This window comes from Natrix helvetica (assembly GCF_964273705.1).
Source record: "Natrix helvetica genome assembly, chromosome: 4".
Lineage (NCBI taxonomy): Eukaryota > Metazoa > Chordata > Lepidosauria > Squamata > Natricidae > Natrix > Natrix helvetica.
The window spans coordinates 21,147,749-21,163,583 of record NC_138550.1 but is presented as its reverse complement, the minus strand read 5'-3'; the positions used below and the strand labels follow the sequence as shown (position 1 = coordinate 21,163,583).

Sequence of the window (15,835 nt, the reverse complement as noted above, 5' to 3'; positions counted from 1 at the left end):
CGTCTTTATTCTTGTGTATGTTTTGTCCATATTTGTATTTTATATGTTTTTATTGTACGCCGCCCCGAGTCCTTCGGGAGAGGGTGCGGCTAACAAATAAATTTTTTATTATTATTATTATTATTATTATTATTATTATTATTATTATTATTATTATTATTATTATTATTATTATTATTATAGTTTTTTAAAGTTAAAGATCTAAAAGTTTATTATATTCTATTTGTTATGCATTGTAGCAGTGTTTGAACAGATTGTTCCTGTCATCCTAGAACAGTAGTTTTTTTCTTCTAATTATTATAAACATTTAAATATTTCTAAGCTCTTGGTAGTGTTCTCTTCATGTCACTTGCAATTTCTCTTTTAAAAACACGGTATGAAGAAAATGTGCAGAACTCAACAAAGCTTTGACTTACAGATGATTGACTGGTGTGTTCTTTCTTTTTGGACAGGTAAAACTTTGGCCAAGAAACTGACAAAAAAGGTAGGCAAAGAGTTGATGCTGTTTGTCAAAAGAACTTTTGTTCTTTCTGTTACTTGCTTTAATGGATTTTGCTTTCACAACTAACTTATCATTTATTTGGTTTGTTCAAAGGAAGTAGATTCTAACCTAGCAAATGTTACGAAGGCTAAACCAGGACCAACTTTTTTCAGAGATCTTGGAGACAGAGGTAACAGTTTAGGTTATTGATGTAATTAATATTAAAATCTTCTTTCCTGAGATTTCATTACATTTGAAAATTTTTGCTTGATGCCTAGGCTGCTAAATTCAATATTTTGTTGGAGCCATTTCAAACTTTGTTTTAGCTCCAGAAACAAAGATCTGAAAAGGTGTGTGTGTGTGAGAGAGAGAGAGAGAGGGGGGGGAGGGGAAAAGGCAGGCATTTCTCTGATGTTTCAAAGTTGCCTGTAGTCCCCACGGAATCAATCTCATCTATAAAGTTGCAGATCATGAAATGATATCAGTGCTATGGGGAAAGGTTTAGAAAGAGCACCTTCTCAGTCCTAGTATACATTTTATTACAAAACTATAAACTGATGCAGGGGGAAAATCATTGACAGCTGAGTAAGATGGGGAAAAATTAGTGAAAGCACAAATGCAAATGCACCCACTATCAGTTATTTGTAGCTGATCTCTTCTATGGCTGCAGCAGAAACTCTATGGTAGCTAGTAATGTTGGATATAGATATAGCTGCTTTAATGAATTCCAACTGGTAATATACATTCCTCCTAGCTCTGAAGCACTTTTTGAAACAGATTTTTTTAAAAAAACTACTGTGTAGCCCTAGAAAGCAATTTAACTAATAGTATGTTGTTAAGTAAAACTCTTAATATTTATCCTATTGTCTATCAGTTAGGTAAAGTTAATGTTAATGGTTAAGGCACACAGAATGCTGTTACCTTCCTACCAAAGGTGGTTCCTATTTTTCTACTTGCATTTTTGCATTCTTTCTAACTGCTAGGTTGGCAGAAGCTGGGACAAGTAACGGGACCTCACTCCGTTATGTGGCGCTAGGGATTGGAACCGTCGTACTGCCGACCTTTCTGATCGACAAGCTCAGCGTCTTAGCCACTGAGCCACTGCGTCCCTAGTCTATCAGTTAGTGAAATGTAAATCACAGAAATAACTTGCCAGTAAATGATAGAATTCAAACATTTCTTCCAATATAGAGGATGAGGTGTTAAGGTTTTTTGCACGTTAAACGTAGCAGGCGGGCGGGCGTTATTTATAAAAGATATTTTTTTAAAAATTCTAAGAGTGTTCTTACTGGGGTGGGGGGGGATGCTTCAAATTCTTTTCTTTAACCCATACACTTTATATACTTCTCTATCTTTAGCTGGCATGTTGGTATTTTGACAATTGCATCTTGTGTTTGTTCAGGCTCTTCGGTAGGCCTTTCAAAGGGAAATGTTGGAATTTTCCTTCAAAAGGGGAAAGAACAGACACTTTCACCTTGCAGAAAGGATGTGTTCAGGTTTTAATTTTTTTTTTAGAGCCTGTTCCTGGCTCCATGCCCAGCAGTTCTATCAGTGCAATCTAGCAGCTTGCCAGCTTTGTGTTGCTGTATTCCCCCTGAGACTTAAAGAAAATCTGGTCTTCCCATTTCGAAGACAGCCAAAGGATGAAATACTTTGATCCTTCAGAGCAACATTAGCGAAGGTCTCCTCCCAAGTACTAAATATGACAAAGCACACTTAATTTATTCATTCCTTGTATAAACACTGAATATTTTCTGTAAAAACTCAAAAAGATTTAGAAGAGACTTTCTATTAATTCCAAATAAACCAAGTCTTTTAATAAGACATCAGCATGATTGGAATTCTAAAGCCGTTGAATGGGGCTGGAAAATCGGATTTTTCGTGAAAACTAATTGATATTGCTTACTTTTAATAGGTAAAGAGCATTAAACTAAAGAACTTTTATTAAAATGTGCAAGGGGTGCTATAAACAAAGCACATTAATGTGCTGAGGACTAACAAACTAACTTTCAATCTTGTATTTTAGGATTGATTTCCTACACAGAGTACCTCTTTTTGCTGACAATACTCACAAGTAAGTATTTTGATGGTGACTGTATTTTGCAATTTAAATAAATGTTAATCACTATTGTTAGGTATGATCCAGTTCAAAACTCAGCTGATAAAGATATGAACTTAGAATAATAATTGATCACATGCACACTGAGAATTATAGAAAACCTCTTTATACCGGTCCTTTGAAAATAAAGACATCTTAAGCTTGCCGTTCCTTATTTTAATATCTAGGCAAGTTCATATTGTAATGGATCCCTCAGATATATAGGCCTCAAGTTGTTCAGTGCTTTAAAAGTCAAAATCTTACATTTCTCCCAAAAACATCTTTTAATAGAAATATAATAAGTTCTTGAGGTCTGTCCTCTCTATCATACTTTATACTAAAAGAAGCTTCTGGGTGCACTTCAAGGGTAACTCCTTGTTGCAATGATCTCTTGAGGGAGATGGGTGGTCTAGAAATGCAATCAATCAATCAATAAGTGCAGCTTAGGCATGGATAATTATTGCCAAGTCAAGCCCAGCATACATACAGCAAGTAAAGGTAAAGGTTTCCTTTGCACATATGTGCTAGTTGTTCCCAACTCTTGAGGGCAGTGCTCATCTCCATTTCAAAGCTGAAGAGCCAGCACTGCCCAAAGATGTCTCCGTGGTCATGTGGCTGGAATGACTAAACGTCAGAGGCGCACGGAATGCTGTTACCTTCCCACCAAAGTGATCCCTATTTGTCTACTTGCATTTGAACATACTTTCGAACTGCTAGGTTGGCAGAAGCTAGGACAAGTAACGGGAGCTCACTCCGTTAAGCGGCACTAGGGATTCGAACCACCGAACTGCCAACCTTTCTGATCGACAAGCTCAGCATCTTAGCCACTGAGCTACCGCGTCCCTATACATGCAGTACTACTGCACTAACATAATTTTTACAAAAGCAGTGTTTAACATTGCTTCCTTGTGGGGCTACACAAAAAAAATATGGAATCAATTATCACTTCTAGATGGTGAATTTCTTCTTTGAGGAACAATGCATACTTGTGTCCTGATTCCACTTTCCTATTAAGCAAGCCCTTGGTGGTTGAATTAAATTTAAAATTTATGTATCTGCATGGCCTCTTTCTGCCTCTTTTCTGTTTCTTGAAAAGACCTTCCCACGCCTGGAGAGAGTGGGAGAAAACGGGTTTAGGGAAATCGGTGTTCAAATCCACAATTTTCCATTCCACCTGTTAGTACCTTCTCAGATCATGGGAATAGTTGGAAGAGGGTAAGCACCAGCTTCCTTCCAAATGGCTCAGAACAGTAATTCTCAGAATTGCTAGCAGTAATCTCCAAGTCAATTAAGGAAAGATGAAGGCTGAAGCCTAAGGTTTCATCTCTCTGGTGGAATAGCTTTTGGTTGGGTTTGTCTGTCTTGGCATCTGCCTCCCATGGAGATTTAAAGAAAAAAAATTACGGGCTGTTACTATTTTGATAAAGTTAAATGTTACTTTTATGACCAACACCCAAATATAATTTCTGTTAACAGCCAATGCGAATATCTGATACTCTCATCCTAAAAATATTGTCTGCATAATTAAATGGAAGTGTGTGGGGCTTTTCTTTGAACCTCCCATATTTTATAAATACATACCATTAAAGCTGCCTCATATCAGATAAGAATGTCATCTGGTGAGCTGCACGAGCTGCTTTAGCTCCTATGCCTTCTGTGGGGCTGCCTCCTTATCAACCTGTTGCAACATATGGTTTGTTTCACTGCTTTATCGTTTGGCTTTATCCTCCAATAAACTAATGGGCCCCATATGCAGCGTTACTGACTCAAAATGTCGACTTAATAAAATTCGGTGGCCATCCTTAAATCAGTACGGCTTCTTGTCCTAAGGCCTAAGCAATAGACTGTAGATACCCTCTTTATGAAATATGTATTGATATTCATGAATGTACTGAGAATTGCAGGGATTTTAGTTGAAAGTTTTATCTAAATTTTTTAAACTTAGTAGCTCCACTGCAATATATAATTCTAGAAGAGTGTGTGTGTGTGTTTGTAAAAGTTTAAATGAGCATTTCATTTTCCCTGAGGTCCTTTGTGTATTCTTAGAGGACCTTAGCGCTATCACTGAAATAGCTGGGATCTCTTTCCCTTTTAATTGGTTTTGCTATCATATTGGCTCAGTTGAAACAATCTCTATTTGATTCTCTATTGGGGCTTCTTTTTAGTAACACAAACTCTAATTTAGGGCATTCCCATATTATGTATAGAATTTGTAATATGTATTCTTAAAAATAGCAATCAAATTGGGTAAACCTTTCATTTTGCAGTATTTGGTTTTGTAGATACTCAATATTCTCTGCTAGCAAATCTAGAAATGGTTTTACAAATGCCTTCACATTGACCTGTTTATGTGATAAATTTATATCCTATCTTTACTACATGAGCTTGAGATTGGATCCATAAATCTACATCCAATTTTCCCCACAAAAACACTCTCTGAGAGTAGGTTGGCATGAGAGTATGTGAATGATCCCAAGTCACCCATTTAGGATAGCCTTGAACAAGAGTCTCCTGGTCCCAGTTAGCTATTACACTACACAACTTTCTTATATATAAATCTGGAGGCATGTGTCCATTTATAGAGTATTAGACAGTATCACTTGTATGTAAAGTTTTTTTTTTAACACATCTATTATTTATTGTAGAACCACAGACTGGATTTCATATTGCTTTTAAAATGTTGGATGCAGATGGCAATGAACAAGTAGAGAAAAAAGAATTCTTTAAGGTATGGTTTAAAACAATTGATCAGTTGCCCTTGACGGCTGGGGGTCATGGGATTTGAGTCCAAGCCGTTTGAAGGGCATCAGAGCCATATAGCTACTAAGCATTTCTTCCTCTGCTTTTGAGGTTCCGAGTCTAAGTCATGAATATTATCTTAAAACTATAAACCAGAGTAAATTTTTACTGAGGTGATAATAAATGCATGTCAAACATGCCCTTCTATTTTTGTTATTATTATTGATGTGCAGTTTTTAGTATTATGTTTGGAAGCAAAACAGTTACTTCAGTTTGTGTTCATCTCATATGCAAGCAAGATAATTCTCCGGATTTTCCAGTCCAGACTTCAACAATGCATGGAAAGAGTACTGCCAAAAGTACAAGTAGGATTCAAAAGATCACATACCTAAGATCACATTATTTATTTATGTGTTGGTTGGTTGGTTTGTTAAATTTATTTGCCTCTTAAACTGTGGGGCTTACAATAATGAAAAGGAAGAAAAATGAAAGGAGTGTAAACAGAAGTAAAATAATGGAACAATAAAATAAACAATGACAAAGGAACACAATGAGAATAATACATCAGTAAGATAAACAAAAAGATGGGTGGGTGGAGAACAGAGAGTGTGGGGCAGTGAAGTCTGCCATAAATTTAGCAGCCACCTCCATCATGGAAATCCCCCATCTGGTCTCCAGGCCAACTGGCAGAGCTAGGTCTTTTGGCTCTTGCGGAAGGATAAAATGGTGGGGAGAGATTTTATTTTAGAGAATAATATATTCCAAAGGGCAGTTGCTACAACAGAATAGGCTCCTCTTCGGGATCGTGATAGTCAGAGTTCTTTGACCGATTACATCAAAAGTAGGCCCTCTCTGCTGGAACTAGTAGGACTGGGGCACTAGGGACATAACTAACATCCTACGGATAGAGCTGCTGTGGCACAGAGGTTAGAGTGCAGTACTGCAGGCTACTTTTGCTGCCTGCAATTTGGCATTTCGGATCTCACCAGGCTCAAGGTTGACTCAGCCTTCCATCCTTCTGAGGTGGGTAAAATAAGGACCCAGATTGTTGGGGGCAATATGCTAACTCTGTAAACCGCTTAGAGATGCCTGTGAAGCACTGAAGCCTCCAAAATGGCCTCGATCAGGCTAGCTGTATAATAAATCTATTACTTGGAACCCTGATAGAAGCGGTATATAAATCTAATTGCTATAGCTATTGCTAATGAAAGGGGCAAGATTTGGGACTGTCCAAAGGGCAATTACAGAAAGCCCTTAAAAGTATGAGCATGCCAAGTAACATCATTTGCCTATTAAATTTATGTGATGAGTATCCGTTTGAGTGGAATATGGGTTAACTAAATGCTTCATATTAGAAAAGAGATGTATCGGAATTTTATGTCATCTTGTTTATTTAACATTGCATGCATAGTATATCATGACAAATGTCAGTATATCATGAAAAAAAAATAGACATTTGAATTAAAATTGCTAGGAGAAACATCAGCAACCCCAGACAATTAGAAATGAGGGAGACTTAAGGAATCTCCTGGTGAAGGTGAGCAAAGAGTTTACTGCTCAGTATTTAGAAAAGAACGCTAAGATGGTATCAACAGTCATTGCCATCCTACTGTAAACAAGTGGGGGGAAAGCTGAAGTAATAACAGACTTTATCTTCCTAATTGAGAAACTCAAATTGAGAATGATGGTAACTGTAGCCATGAAATAAAAAGACTTGGGAGAAGGACTGTGATAGATCTCGACAAAGTGCAGAGACTTCTCACTGACAGCGAAGCTATATATTGTCAGGGGCATTGTTTTCCCAGTTGTATCATGTGGGTAAGAAAGCAGGATCATCAGAAAAGCTGGTTTGCGGGGGGGGGGGAACTTGGAAAGAATAACTTGCATAGCAAGAAGAACAAGTATTTCGATATTAGATGAAATAAAACAGATCTCACCAGAAGAACTAATAATGAACCTAAAACTTAAACATTTTGGACATATAATGTAAAGAATGAGACCTTGACTCTTGGAAAAATTGAAAACAATCAGAAAGAGGCTGACACAAGCCAAGGTTTTAATTTTTACTATGGCTGTTTTAAATTTATCTGTGTTTAAATTTGTCATGCAAACTGGTGAAAATTGATTTGAATTGCTGCAGGATATAAATGTGATAAATGAATAAAGCCCTAGATACTATAACACAACCATGATCTCACAAGAATTCAAAAGAAGCCTTTACTAACAGGCAATATGATGATATCCATCAGATCACACAGAGCTGAAAGTAACTCAAAAGCTGAATAACAAAAACAAATTTAGGAAAATACTGCTTTTTCCAACCTAACCTGTCAGACTTTCTTTTAATATTGGATGGGAGGAATCAAAGGTACATTTTAAAGTTTATAAAGTACAGGTAGTCCTCAACTTATGACCACAATTGGGTCCAGAATTGCAGCCACAAGTTGCTGCAATTGTAACTCGAATCACCATGTGACTCAGTGGTGGGTTGCAGGCGGGATGCCCCGGTACGGGGGTACCGGTGCCTGCCGGGAGCACCAGGTACCATTCCGGTATGGTGCTCTGGAGGGCCCACATGCCCGCCCGCCCTCCTTACCTGTATTTGAGCTCTTCAGCACATCCACACACATGCACAGAGCGTACAGCGCCTGCGCAATGAACAGCTGGAGCATCGCGGAGGCATCGCGGAGCGTCGCAGGAGGTAAGGACGCATGCACACGCTGGGCACGCTGCGCGCACACACTGCGCGCATTCATGTGGTGGGCACCAGGCCCCTTTGCACCATACTGGTTGCAACGGGATCCGGAACCCACCACTGATGTGACTGGACAAATGGTTACAACCATTTTTACTGTGGTCATTAAGTGAATCACATAGTCATCAAGTGAATCCAGTTTTCCCAGTAGACATCTTTTACTGGAAATCCAAAAACGGTTGCAAATTGCAATGATGCGACTTCCAGGACACTGCAGCCATTTGTAAATGCAACCCAGTTGCCAAGCATCCAAACTGCAATCAAATGACCGCAGGGGCTATGCAACAGTCATAAGTGTAGGCACAGGCTATAAAACACTTTTTCTGAGGGTTGAAACTTCAAACTGTTGTTAGATGAACAGTTGTAAGTCAAGGACTACCTGTAAGGAGAAATCATTGTTATCATTTAGAAAGAAGGTCATATGTTCCTTGTCTCACAATGATAAACCTAAGCACTTCTAAGCACCTTTAAATCCTGCACTTTCTGGTTCTAGCCTTGCCATTATCATAAATAATAAATTGTATATTCTTTTATTTTTGCTATCCATTTGAGGACCGGTGTTAACATCTTTGAAAGGTAGGGGAGCTTAGCAATGCTACACTGTACTCAGTTTCTTTTCACTCGCATGATGAGAAATGTTTTACAATAAAAAATTTGCTGGATGATACTTTGGAATGTAACGCTATAAGCAAATGCAGCTTTTGATAGGAAATGTTTGAATCTAAAGCCTGTTTTTATTTTATAGACAGTCATGATTATTTAATCATCCTCTGTCAAAGAAAACACAGCTTTATATCAAACACATATCAGTGTTTTGGTTATTCAGAATGTCTAAAATGCACTATTTCACTAAGTTTTTAAAAGCTGCAATCTACAAAGTGAGATCATTTTCATTCAGGAGTGACTGTTCTAATTTAGAATTGATGTCCATGGTATCTAGTGAAGGCCTTTCGCACTGCTACTGCCTGAGAATCTTTATCTAGAAATGGCAGGGGTAGAATAATATTTCCTGCATGCACAGGAATGCGGCTTGCCAGTTAATTTCCCTAGTCAAATTGATAGTATTGTCCTATACTTCAGATAGGAAGAATAAGCAAAAGAGAAATTAGGCTTCGTAAGACTGCTTAGTAAACTGTCTGAAGAAAAAAAATTGAACTGGAGAATTCTTGCCCTCATTTAACTTTGAGATAAACCTCTTAAATCAATGGTACATAAAAGCATTTATCTGATTTTACTTTTCTCTGAAGCTATGTTGCCCTGCTTAAACTTATATTTCTCCATGTATTTTAATATGTTTGTAATGAAGTCATTGTGCAACTAGTTCTTCCCATCATATGCCTAATACACACAGTCCCATGTCTCCAAAGAATCGGGATTTTCCCAAACAGTGTGGACTATGGATTGATTCTCTGGATTAAGGAGGTTAATCATGGCTGGGGAAAATGCAAACCGATTATTCAAACTAAGGTTGAATTTATAATCTTTGGAAATGATGAGTGTAAAGCTAAATTTTGTGGAGTTAAAGCAGGGGTGAAATTCAGCAGGTTCCGGAGAACCGGTAGCGGAAATTTTGAGTAGTTCGGAGAACCAGAAAATACCACCTCTGGCTGGCCTCAGAGTGGGGTGGGAATGGAGCTTTTGCAATATCCTTCCGCCAGGAGTGGAGTGGGAATGGAGCTTTTGCAGTATCCTTTCCCTACCATGCCCACCAAGCCACGCCCACAGAACCAGTAGTAAAAGAAACTGGTTTAAATAATTAATTTCAATGAATAACCATATTCGTTAATGGAAAATCCTGGAATAAAACATTCCTTCCTGCCCCTTCTTCTTCCATCAGTGTGATAGAAAGTTCTATACTTGGGCTTCCTATCACACCTTACATTTGCTTTGTAATTCATTTATAAGTTATACATTCTATGTTCGTTGAGTGTTCTTATACAAAATATTTTCTACGTAGAGACTTTTGTAATAAATAAAGGAGGCCTCACTCTTTGCAACCTCATTAAATATTCTGTATATGCTGTGGGAATGCCCTGCCCACACTCAGAAAAATAGAAGATAATAAATACATTCTTTTGTTTTAGCTACAGAAAATAATTGGAAAGCAAGATGAGTTTAAAACAGCTTCAGGAGATGACATCCTGTCTCAGGTAGGTACCAGCCCAAGGAATATCCATACGAAATTTCCGATGCATCTATATAACTTTTTCTCTGTTGAAATATTTGTAATGTTTATATATTTACTTGGTCTGTATAAATAGTAAATAAAGTAATGATTGACGTTTTTTCCTAAGATACTTTTCTAATCTGAGGAAACTCAGAGCTATGGTGAAGGTTATATAATAAGGATAAAAGAGAGATTTATGGATCATCACCACAAAAAAAGACATGTTATGATGATGTCTATTAGGTATTAACGCCTAGGGCCATGGAATCTCCTTAGGATAACATTTATTGTGTTGTGGTTTTTTTTTTAACTTTAATAAAATGTATTTCATTATTGACTTTTTCCTTAATTTAAAAACATGGTAAAACTGCTTGGTTTTCTGTTGCAATCAAAACTGGTTACAGGTTTTGTAACTGCAAAGCTAGGAGTTCGGCACCTTACAAGCTTCAATGTGTTTCTCCTCCCAGATTTGCAAATTCCAGACATTTCTTTCCAAACCCCATCTCTGGGATCTGCATGAGACTTGCAAGTTGCTTAGTTCTTTATAGGGAGTGAGAGAGTCAAGGGGCAAATTGAATGCTATTAAATCTCAGCAAATTTTCAACCACCCAAGCCTCCCCTGCTATGAAAAGGTGGTCACATTTGCACTGTAAGCAAAGCTCTCACTTCTAGTATCCCTGTTATTTACATTATTAACTTGTCTTCCTTATTTGCTAGATGTTGCATTCTACAAGGGTTTGTGCCAGTAGATAAATATTTCTGAGTTCAGCAGCAAATAAAATTAAGGCTAACTCAGTCTTTGTTTAAGAATTGGCTTCCAGAAAAAGGACATGCAGTAACAAAAACAAAAAACAAAAACCCACCATCCTAGTATCTATTGTACAGTAAACTATTGCTACCTCCTCCAGCCATATCTATATTTATTTTATATTTATATTATGTATATTTATTGTTTTTAATATGACTGTACACCGCCCCGAGTCCCTTCTGGGAGAGGGGCGGTCTAGAAATCAAATAAAAGTTAATGTTAATGTTAAAGCTAGGAAATCAGAGGAAGGGGTAAAGGAAAGACAACATTTCAGCTGGCCTTTCAGTAAATTTTATAACTAGATAGCCTGTGTCATCATAGCAGATGTTTTGTGTTAGATACCAGAATCAGTTACAATGGTTTACACCAAGGTCCTCTGTTCCGGCAGGAACAGAGATTCAACCTGATTGGTAGAAGGGTCCGACAGCTCCCTATAAAAGGGCTGCTGTCAGCCTGAACCTTTGCTGGATTGTACATAGTTGTTTCAGAGTTAATAAAGAGCTGTTGCTGCCTAAGCCTGAATGTGCCTTTCCTTTACCCGATGTAACACTGGCGACGAAGGAGGGATTGGAAGGCAACTAGGCAAACAAAAAGAGCACAACAATCCAGCAAGTTAATCCAGCCCGGAGCTCAGCGCAGCATCAAGCAGCCATCTTTGAGCGGCAAATTCAAACGCGCTCAGGGACACAAGATGTCAATGCACACCCCACCGACCTCATACAACCCAGTCACCGAGCACTGGGAATCCTATATGCTGAAGTTCGACTGCTTCCTCGAAGCTAACGACCTCATGGGCCTTTCGGAAGGCCGGAAAAAGAACATGTTCCTGAGCTACTGCAGACGAGAGGTATTCGAGACAGTGAAGGACTTGTCCGAGCCAACACCACTCCAATCGGTCGCTTGGTCGGTGCTACAACAGACGCTGAGGACACACTACACTCCCAGACAGTCTAAACACGTCTGAAGGCAAGAATTCAACATTCGTAGCCAGAAAATCTATCAATGAATATGTTGCGGCGCTCAGAAAGGCCGCAGTGTACTGCGAGTTTAGAGAGCTCGATGAACTGATACTTGACCGCATCATATGCGGTGTTCGAGACATTGGCCTGCAGAGGAAAATACTAGCGAAATCTAATCTGACGCTCCAAGTTGCCCTAGATGAAGCCAGGACCACTGAGTCTGCCGTCAAATCAACGGAAACCCTGCAGTGCCAAAACAGATCAAAAAGCGCACGGAAGAGCGCAGGCATGCATCGCGAGGCTACAGAGCCTGAAGGCTTGGAGAGCGAAGATGACAGCTACCGAATGCGCAGCGACTGCACCAAGCAGGCACGAAAATTTGAACCGCGTTTCCCACCTTGCACTGGCTGCGGAGGAGACCATCTCAGAATACATTGCCGTTTCCGTGACACAATCTGCCAATGCTGCGATCGAAAAGGGCACATCACCAAGGTATGCAGAAGCGATCACCCCACTACAACCTGGAAGCCCAGAAACCGACCTAACTGCTAGCAGAGGCCCAACCAAGGGGCATGGCAGCCACCACCACGGCGAACAGAAGGCACACCAGAGTCACCTACCACACCTCCATAGGCCAAGTCCGCACAAAGCGGCCAAAAAAGCTGAAAGTCACAGTCCTCTCGAGGACTCCAAGCGAAATGTAAATTGACACTGGGTCATCCTTGACCATAATGTCTTGGGCAGCACTCAAGCAGGCTATCCCTAGCCTTAAGAAGCAGCATCAACGGGTTCCTGACATCCGCCTTCGCGACTACCAGTAAACCAAGTCCCCATCGTGGGTCAGGGCACCTTCAGGGTGAAATTCAAGACCTGCGGCCAGCTACCAGTGACGGTAGTCAACTGAGACCTGCAGAGCCTCCTGGGGCTTGACTGGTTCAAAGCCCTGGGCCTAGAAGTGACCAGAATCAATGCCATATGAAAGAGTTATCACATCGTCCATCGACCTGGCTCTACATTGGGGCATACCGACGCCTTGAGTTGATCCCCACTGCCTGAACTGCTTGAAGACCCTACCCCCAAGACGCCAGTCCTCCTCATTGACTGCCTAGAGACTGGTCCTGTTTCGTCTAGTGACATTGCCCGCCACTCTGCAAAAGACTCTACACTCAAACAGATTTTGAACTGGGTGTGGAGAGGGTGGCCCAAGGGCCTGTCATGTCTGAATTTAAAATGTTTTACTGCAAACATGATGAACTGTCTGTAATAAATGGTTGTTTATTGTGGGGGGACCGGGTCGTTGTTCCACCCAAACTGCATTGCAGTATTAGAGGCTTTGCACGTAGGGTATCCTGGAATTGTCAGGATGAAGTCTTTGGCCAGGAGTTACGTGTGTGGCCTAACATGGACAGGGAGATAGAAGAATGGGTGGCTATCTGCACACCGTGCCAGGAGTCCAGACAAACTCCCCCAGAGGCGCCCGCTAAGGAGTGGGAGTGACCTCAAGCACCATGGTCTAGGGTGCACATAGATTTTACTGGCCCAGTTCATGGCCAGACTTTCTTGGTAGTTGTAGACACCTACTCGAAATGACTAGAAGTAGTCCTGATGACCTCTACCACGGCAGAAGCGGTCATCAAGGTACTACGGAGACTTTTCTCCACTCACGACCTGCCCAATGTCTTGGTCTCTGACAACGGGCCCCAATTTACAGCCATGCAGTTCAAGACCTACTTAGCAGCGCAGGAAATCAGACATGCCCTGGTCACTCCATTCCATCCGCCTCCAAGGTCAGGCGGAGAGAATGGTGAGATCTGCAAAAGAGGCCCTATCCAGCATGGGCCCGGGAGATTGGCAAACACGGGTTGATCAATTCCTCCTCATACAGCACATTACGCCAAGTGCTACCACTGGGAGAAGCCCCTCTGAGCTTCTAATGGATTGCCGGCTAAGGTCCCACTTAGACCAGCTACACCCAAACGTATCTGCCGCATCGCCCCCCGATTCGACAAGCAAAATAAGGAACTTTAGCGTAGGGGATTCAGTTTATGCCCACAACTACGCTGGACTACTCTGTGGATTCCTGCCACAGTGATAGGCATCACCGGATATCGTTCTTACCTAGTAGAGCTCGAGGACGGTTGGAATTGGAGAAGGCATGTTGACCAACTCTGTGGCCACCTCTCCAACTCCAATCTTAGGCAACCAGAGGTAACTCCTGCATGAGTTAGTCAAAGCCCTACCCAAAAGGAGCACGAAGTCACTCCTTCCACAAATAACTCAAGCCCGAAGGTGCAGGGATACTGATCTATTAGTGTTGCAGGCCTGCAGTGAGTTCCAAGCGAACCGGCTCTAGAAGCTCCAGCTGCGGCCTGAGAAAAGTTCCAGGAGCTTCTACCACAGAGTGAACAGGTCAGTCCGACCTGACTGAAGAACACCCACCAACTGAACTGCGCAGGTCTGGGCGAGTCACCAGAAAGCCCCCCTACCTGCGTGACTACGTCACAAGTCGGTTGATCCCATCTAAGAGGGGAGGGGTGTTAGATACCAGAATCAGTTACAATGGTTTACACCAAGGTCCTCTGTTCCGGCGGGAACAGAGATTCAACCTGATTGGTTGAAGGGTCTGACAGCTCTCTATAAAAGGACTGCTGTCAGACTGAACCTTCGCTGGATTGTACATAGTTATTTCAGAGTTAATAAAGAGCTGTTGCTGCCTAAGCCTGAGTGTGCCTTTCCTTTACCCGATCTAACGTTTTGCAAAAGTACAAATATTTTTACCAGTCAAGAGGGTTCCCCCATGTGTTGTAGCATATTATATTTAATTTATTAATTGCATCATTGCCAGATGTAGCATGTTAATACTGAACTTAATATGTATATTTTTACTTACAAAAACCAATGATAAAATACAGTATGCACAATGAGCTATTTTAAGCAGGGGTGACTTCAAAAATTTCAGCAATGGGTTCTCTGCCTGGTTGCTGGGTGGGCGTGACCATAGTGGGTGTGGCCTAGTCAGCCTCCTGCACCAGGAGGGGTGTTTTCACTTTCCCCAGGCTCCAGAGGCTTTCCTCGATTCCCTGCAATTCCCTTACATCCAAAATGGGCTGCATGGAGACTCCTGGGAGGAGCAGAGTGGGGATGGGGGGCAACCAGGGGTGGGATTTGGAGGTTCTCCGAACTGGCCATAACACTAGCTACGGGTTCTCCTAAACCCAGGCGAACCTGTAGCAGCCCACCCCTGATTTTAAGTGACCTAAACGTGGCCCGTTTTACTTAGTTTAGTGGAAAGTAACATCGGACAAATGAGTGCTATCCCATTTCCCATAAAGTGTGTTGTTACTTGTGCAATAAGCATGATACACATCGAACTAATACAACTTGTAGATAATCCTAAAATTCAAATAACTACTATAATTTGAATCCATGAATAGATCTCTGTCTCATCTTTCTTTTTCAGCAGAAAAAGACACAGAGGTCATGTAGATGTCATAAGGAGAGTACTGTTGAAATCCCTGTGGATTCCATGATGCTTAGTGTGTTGTTGTGTTCAAAGAAATGCCACTTAGTCTAAGTGATGAAAGGAAACTATAATGTACAAATCCCTCACTTTGTATAGTTTCAACCTTCTGGGGGAAAATGAAATAACTGAAATATAGCAATACATTCCTTGATTTCTCTTAAGCATTTTTACTAAGGGGAAAATCAACTACATATGAATTATTTATTTCTCTTGAATGAGAAATAGATGTATCCATGTATCTATTTAGGTTCAGATTTTGGCATATCTAACTGCATAGGTAAATTTTGATATATGAATTTAGAACT

General features: G+C 40.6%; 1 protein-coding gene across 3 annotated transcripts in view; it reads left to right on the top strand.

Moving 5' to 3' along the window:
- Positions 1-15,835, top strand: part of MICU2 (mitochondrial calcium uptake 2) — a 74,451-nt gene that overhangs the window by 34,537 nt on the left and 24,079 nt on the right. For all 3 annotated transcript variants that reach the window (XM_081951763.1, XM_081951762.1, XM_081951761.1), the window contains exons 3-7: positions 453-484; positions 596-671; positions 2,508-2,555; positions 5,225-5,307; positions 10,158-10,223. In XM_081951763.1, the coding sequence (XP_081807889.1) occupies positions 453-484; positions 596-671; positions 2,508-2,555; positions 5,225-5,307; positions 10,158-10,223 (305 nt within the window). The remainder of the gene's footprint in view (positions 1-452; positions 485-595; positions 672-2,507; positions 2,556-5,224; positions 5,308-10,157; positions 10,224-15,835) is intronic.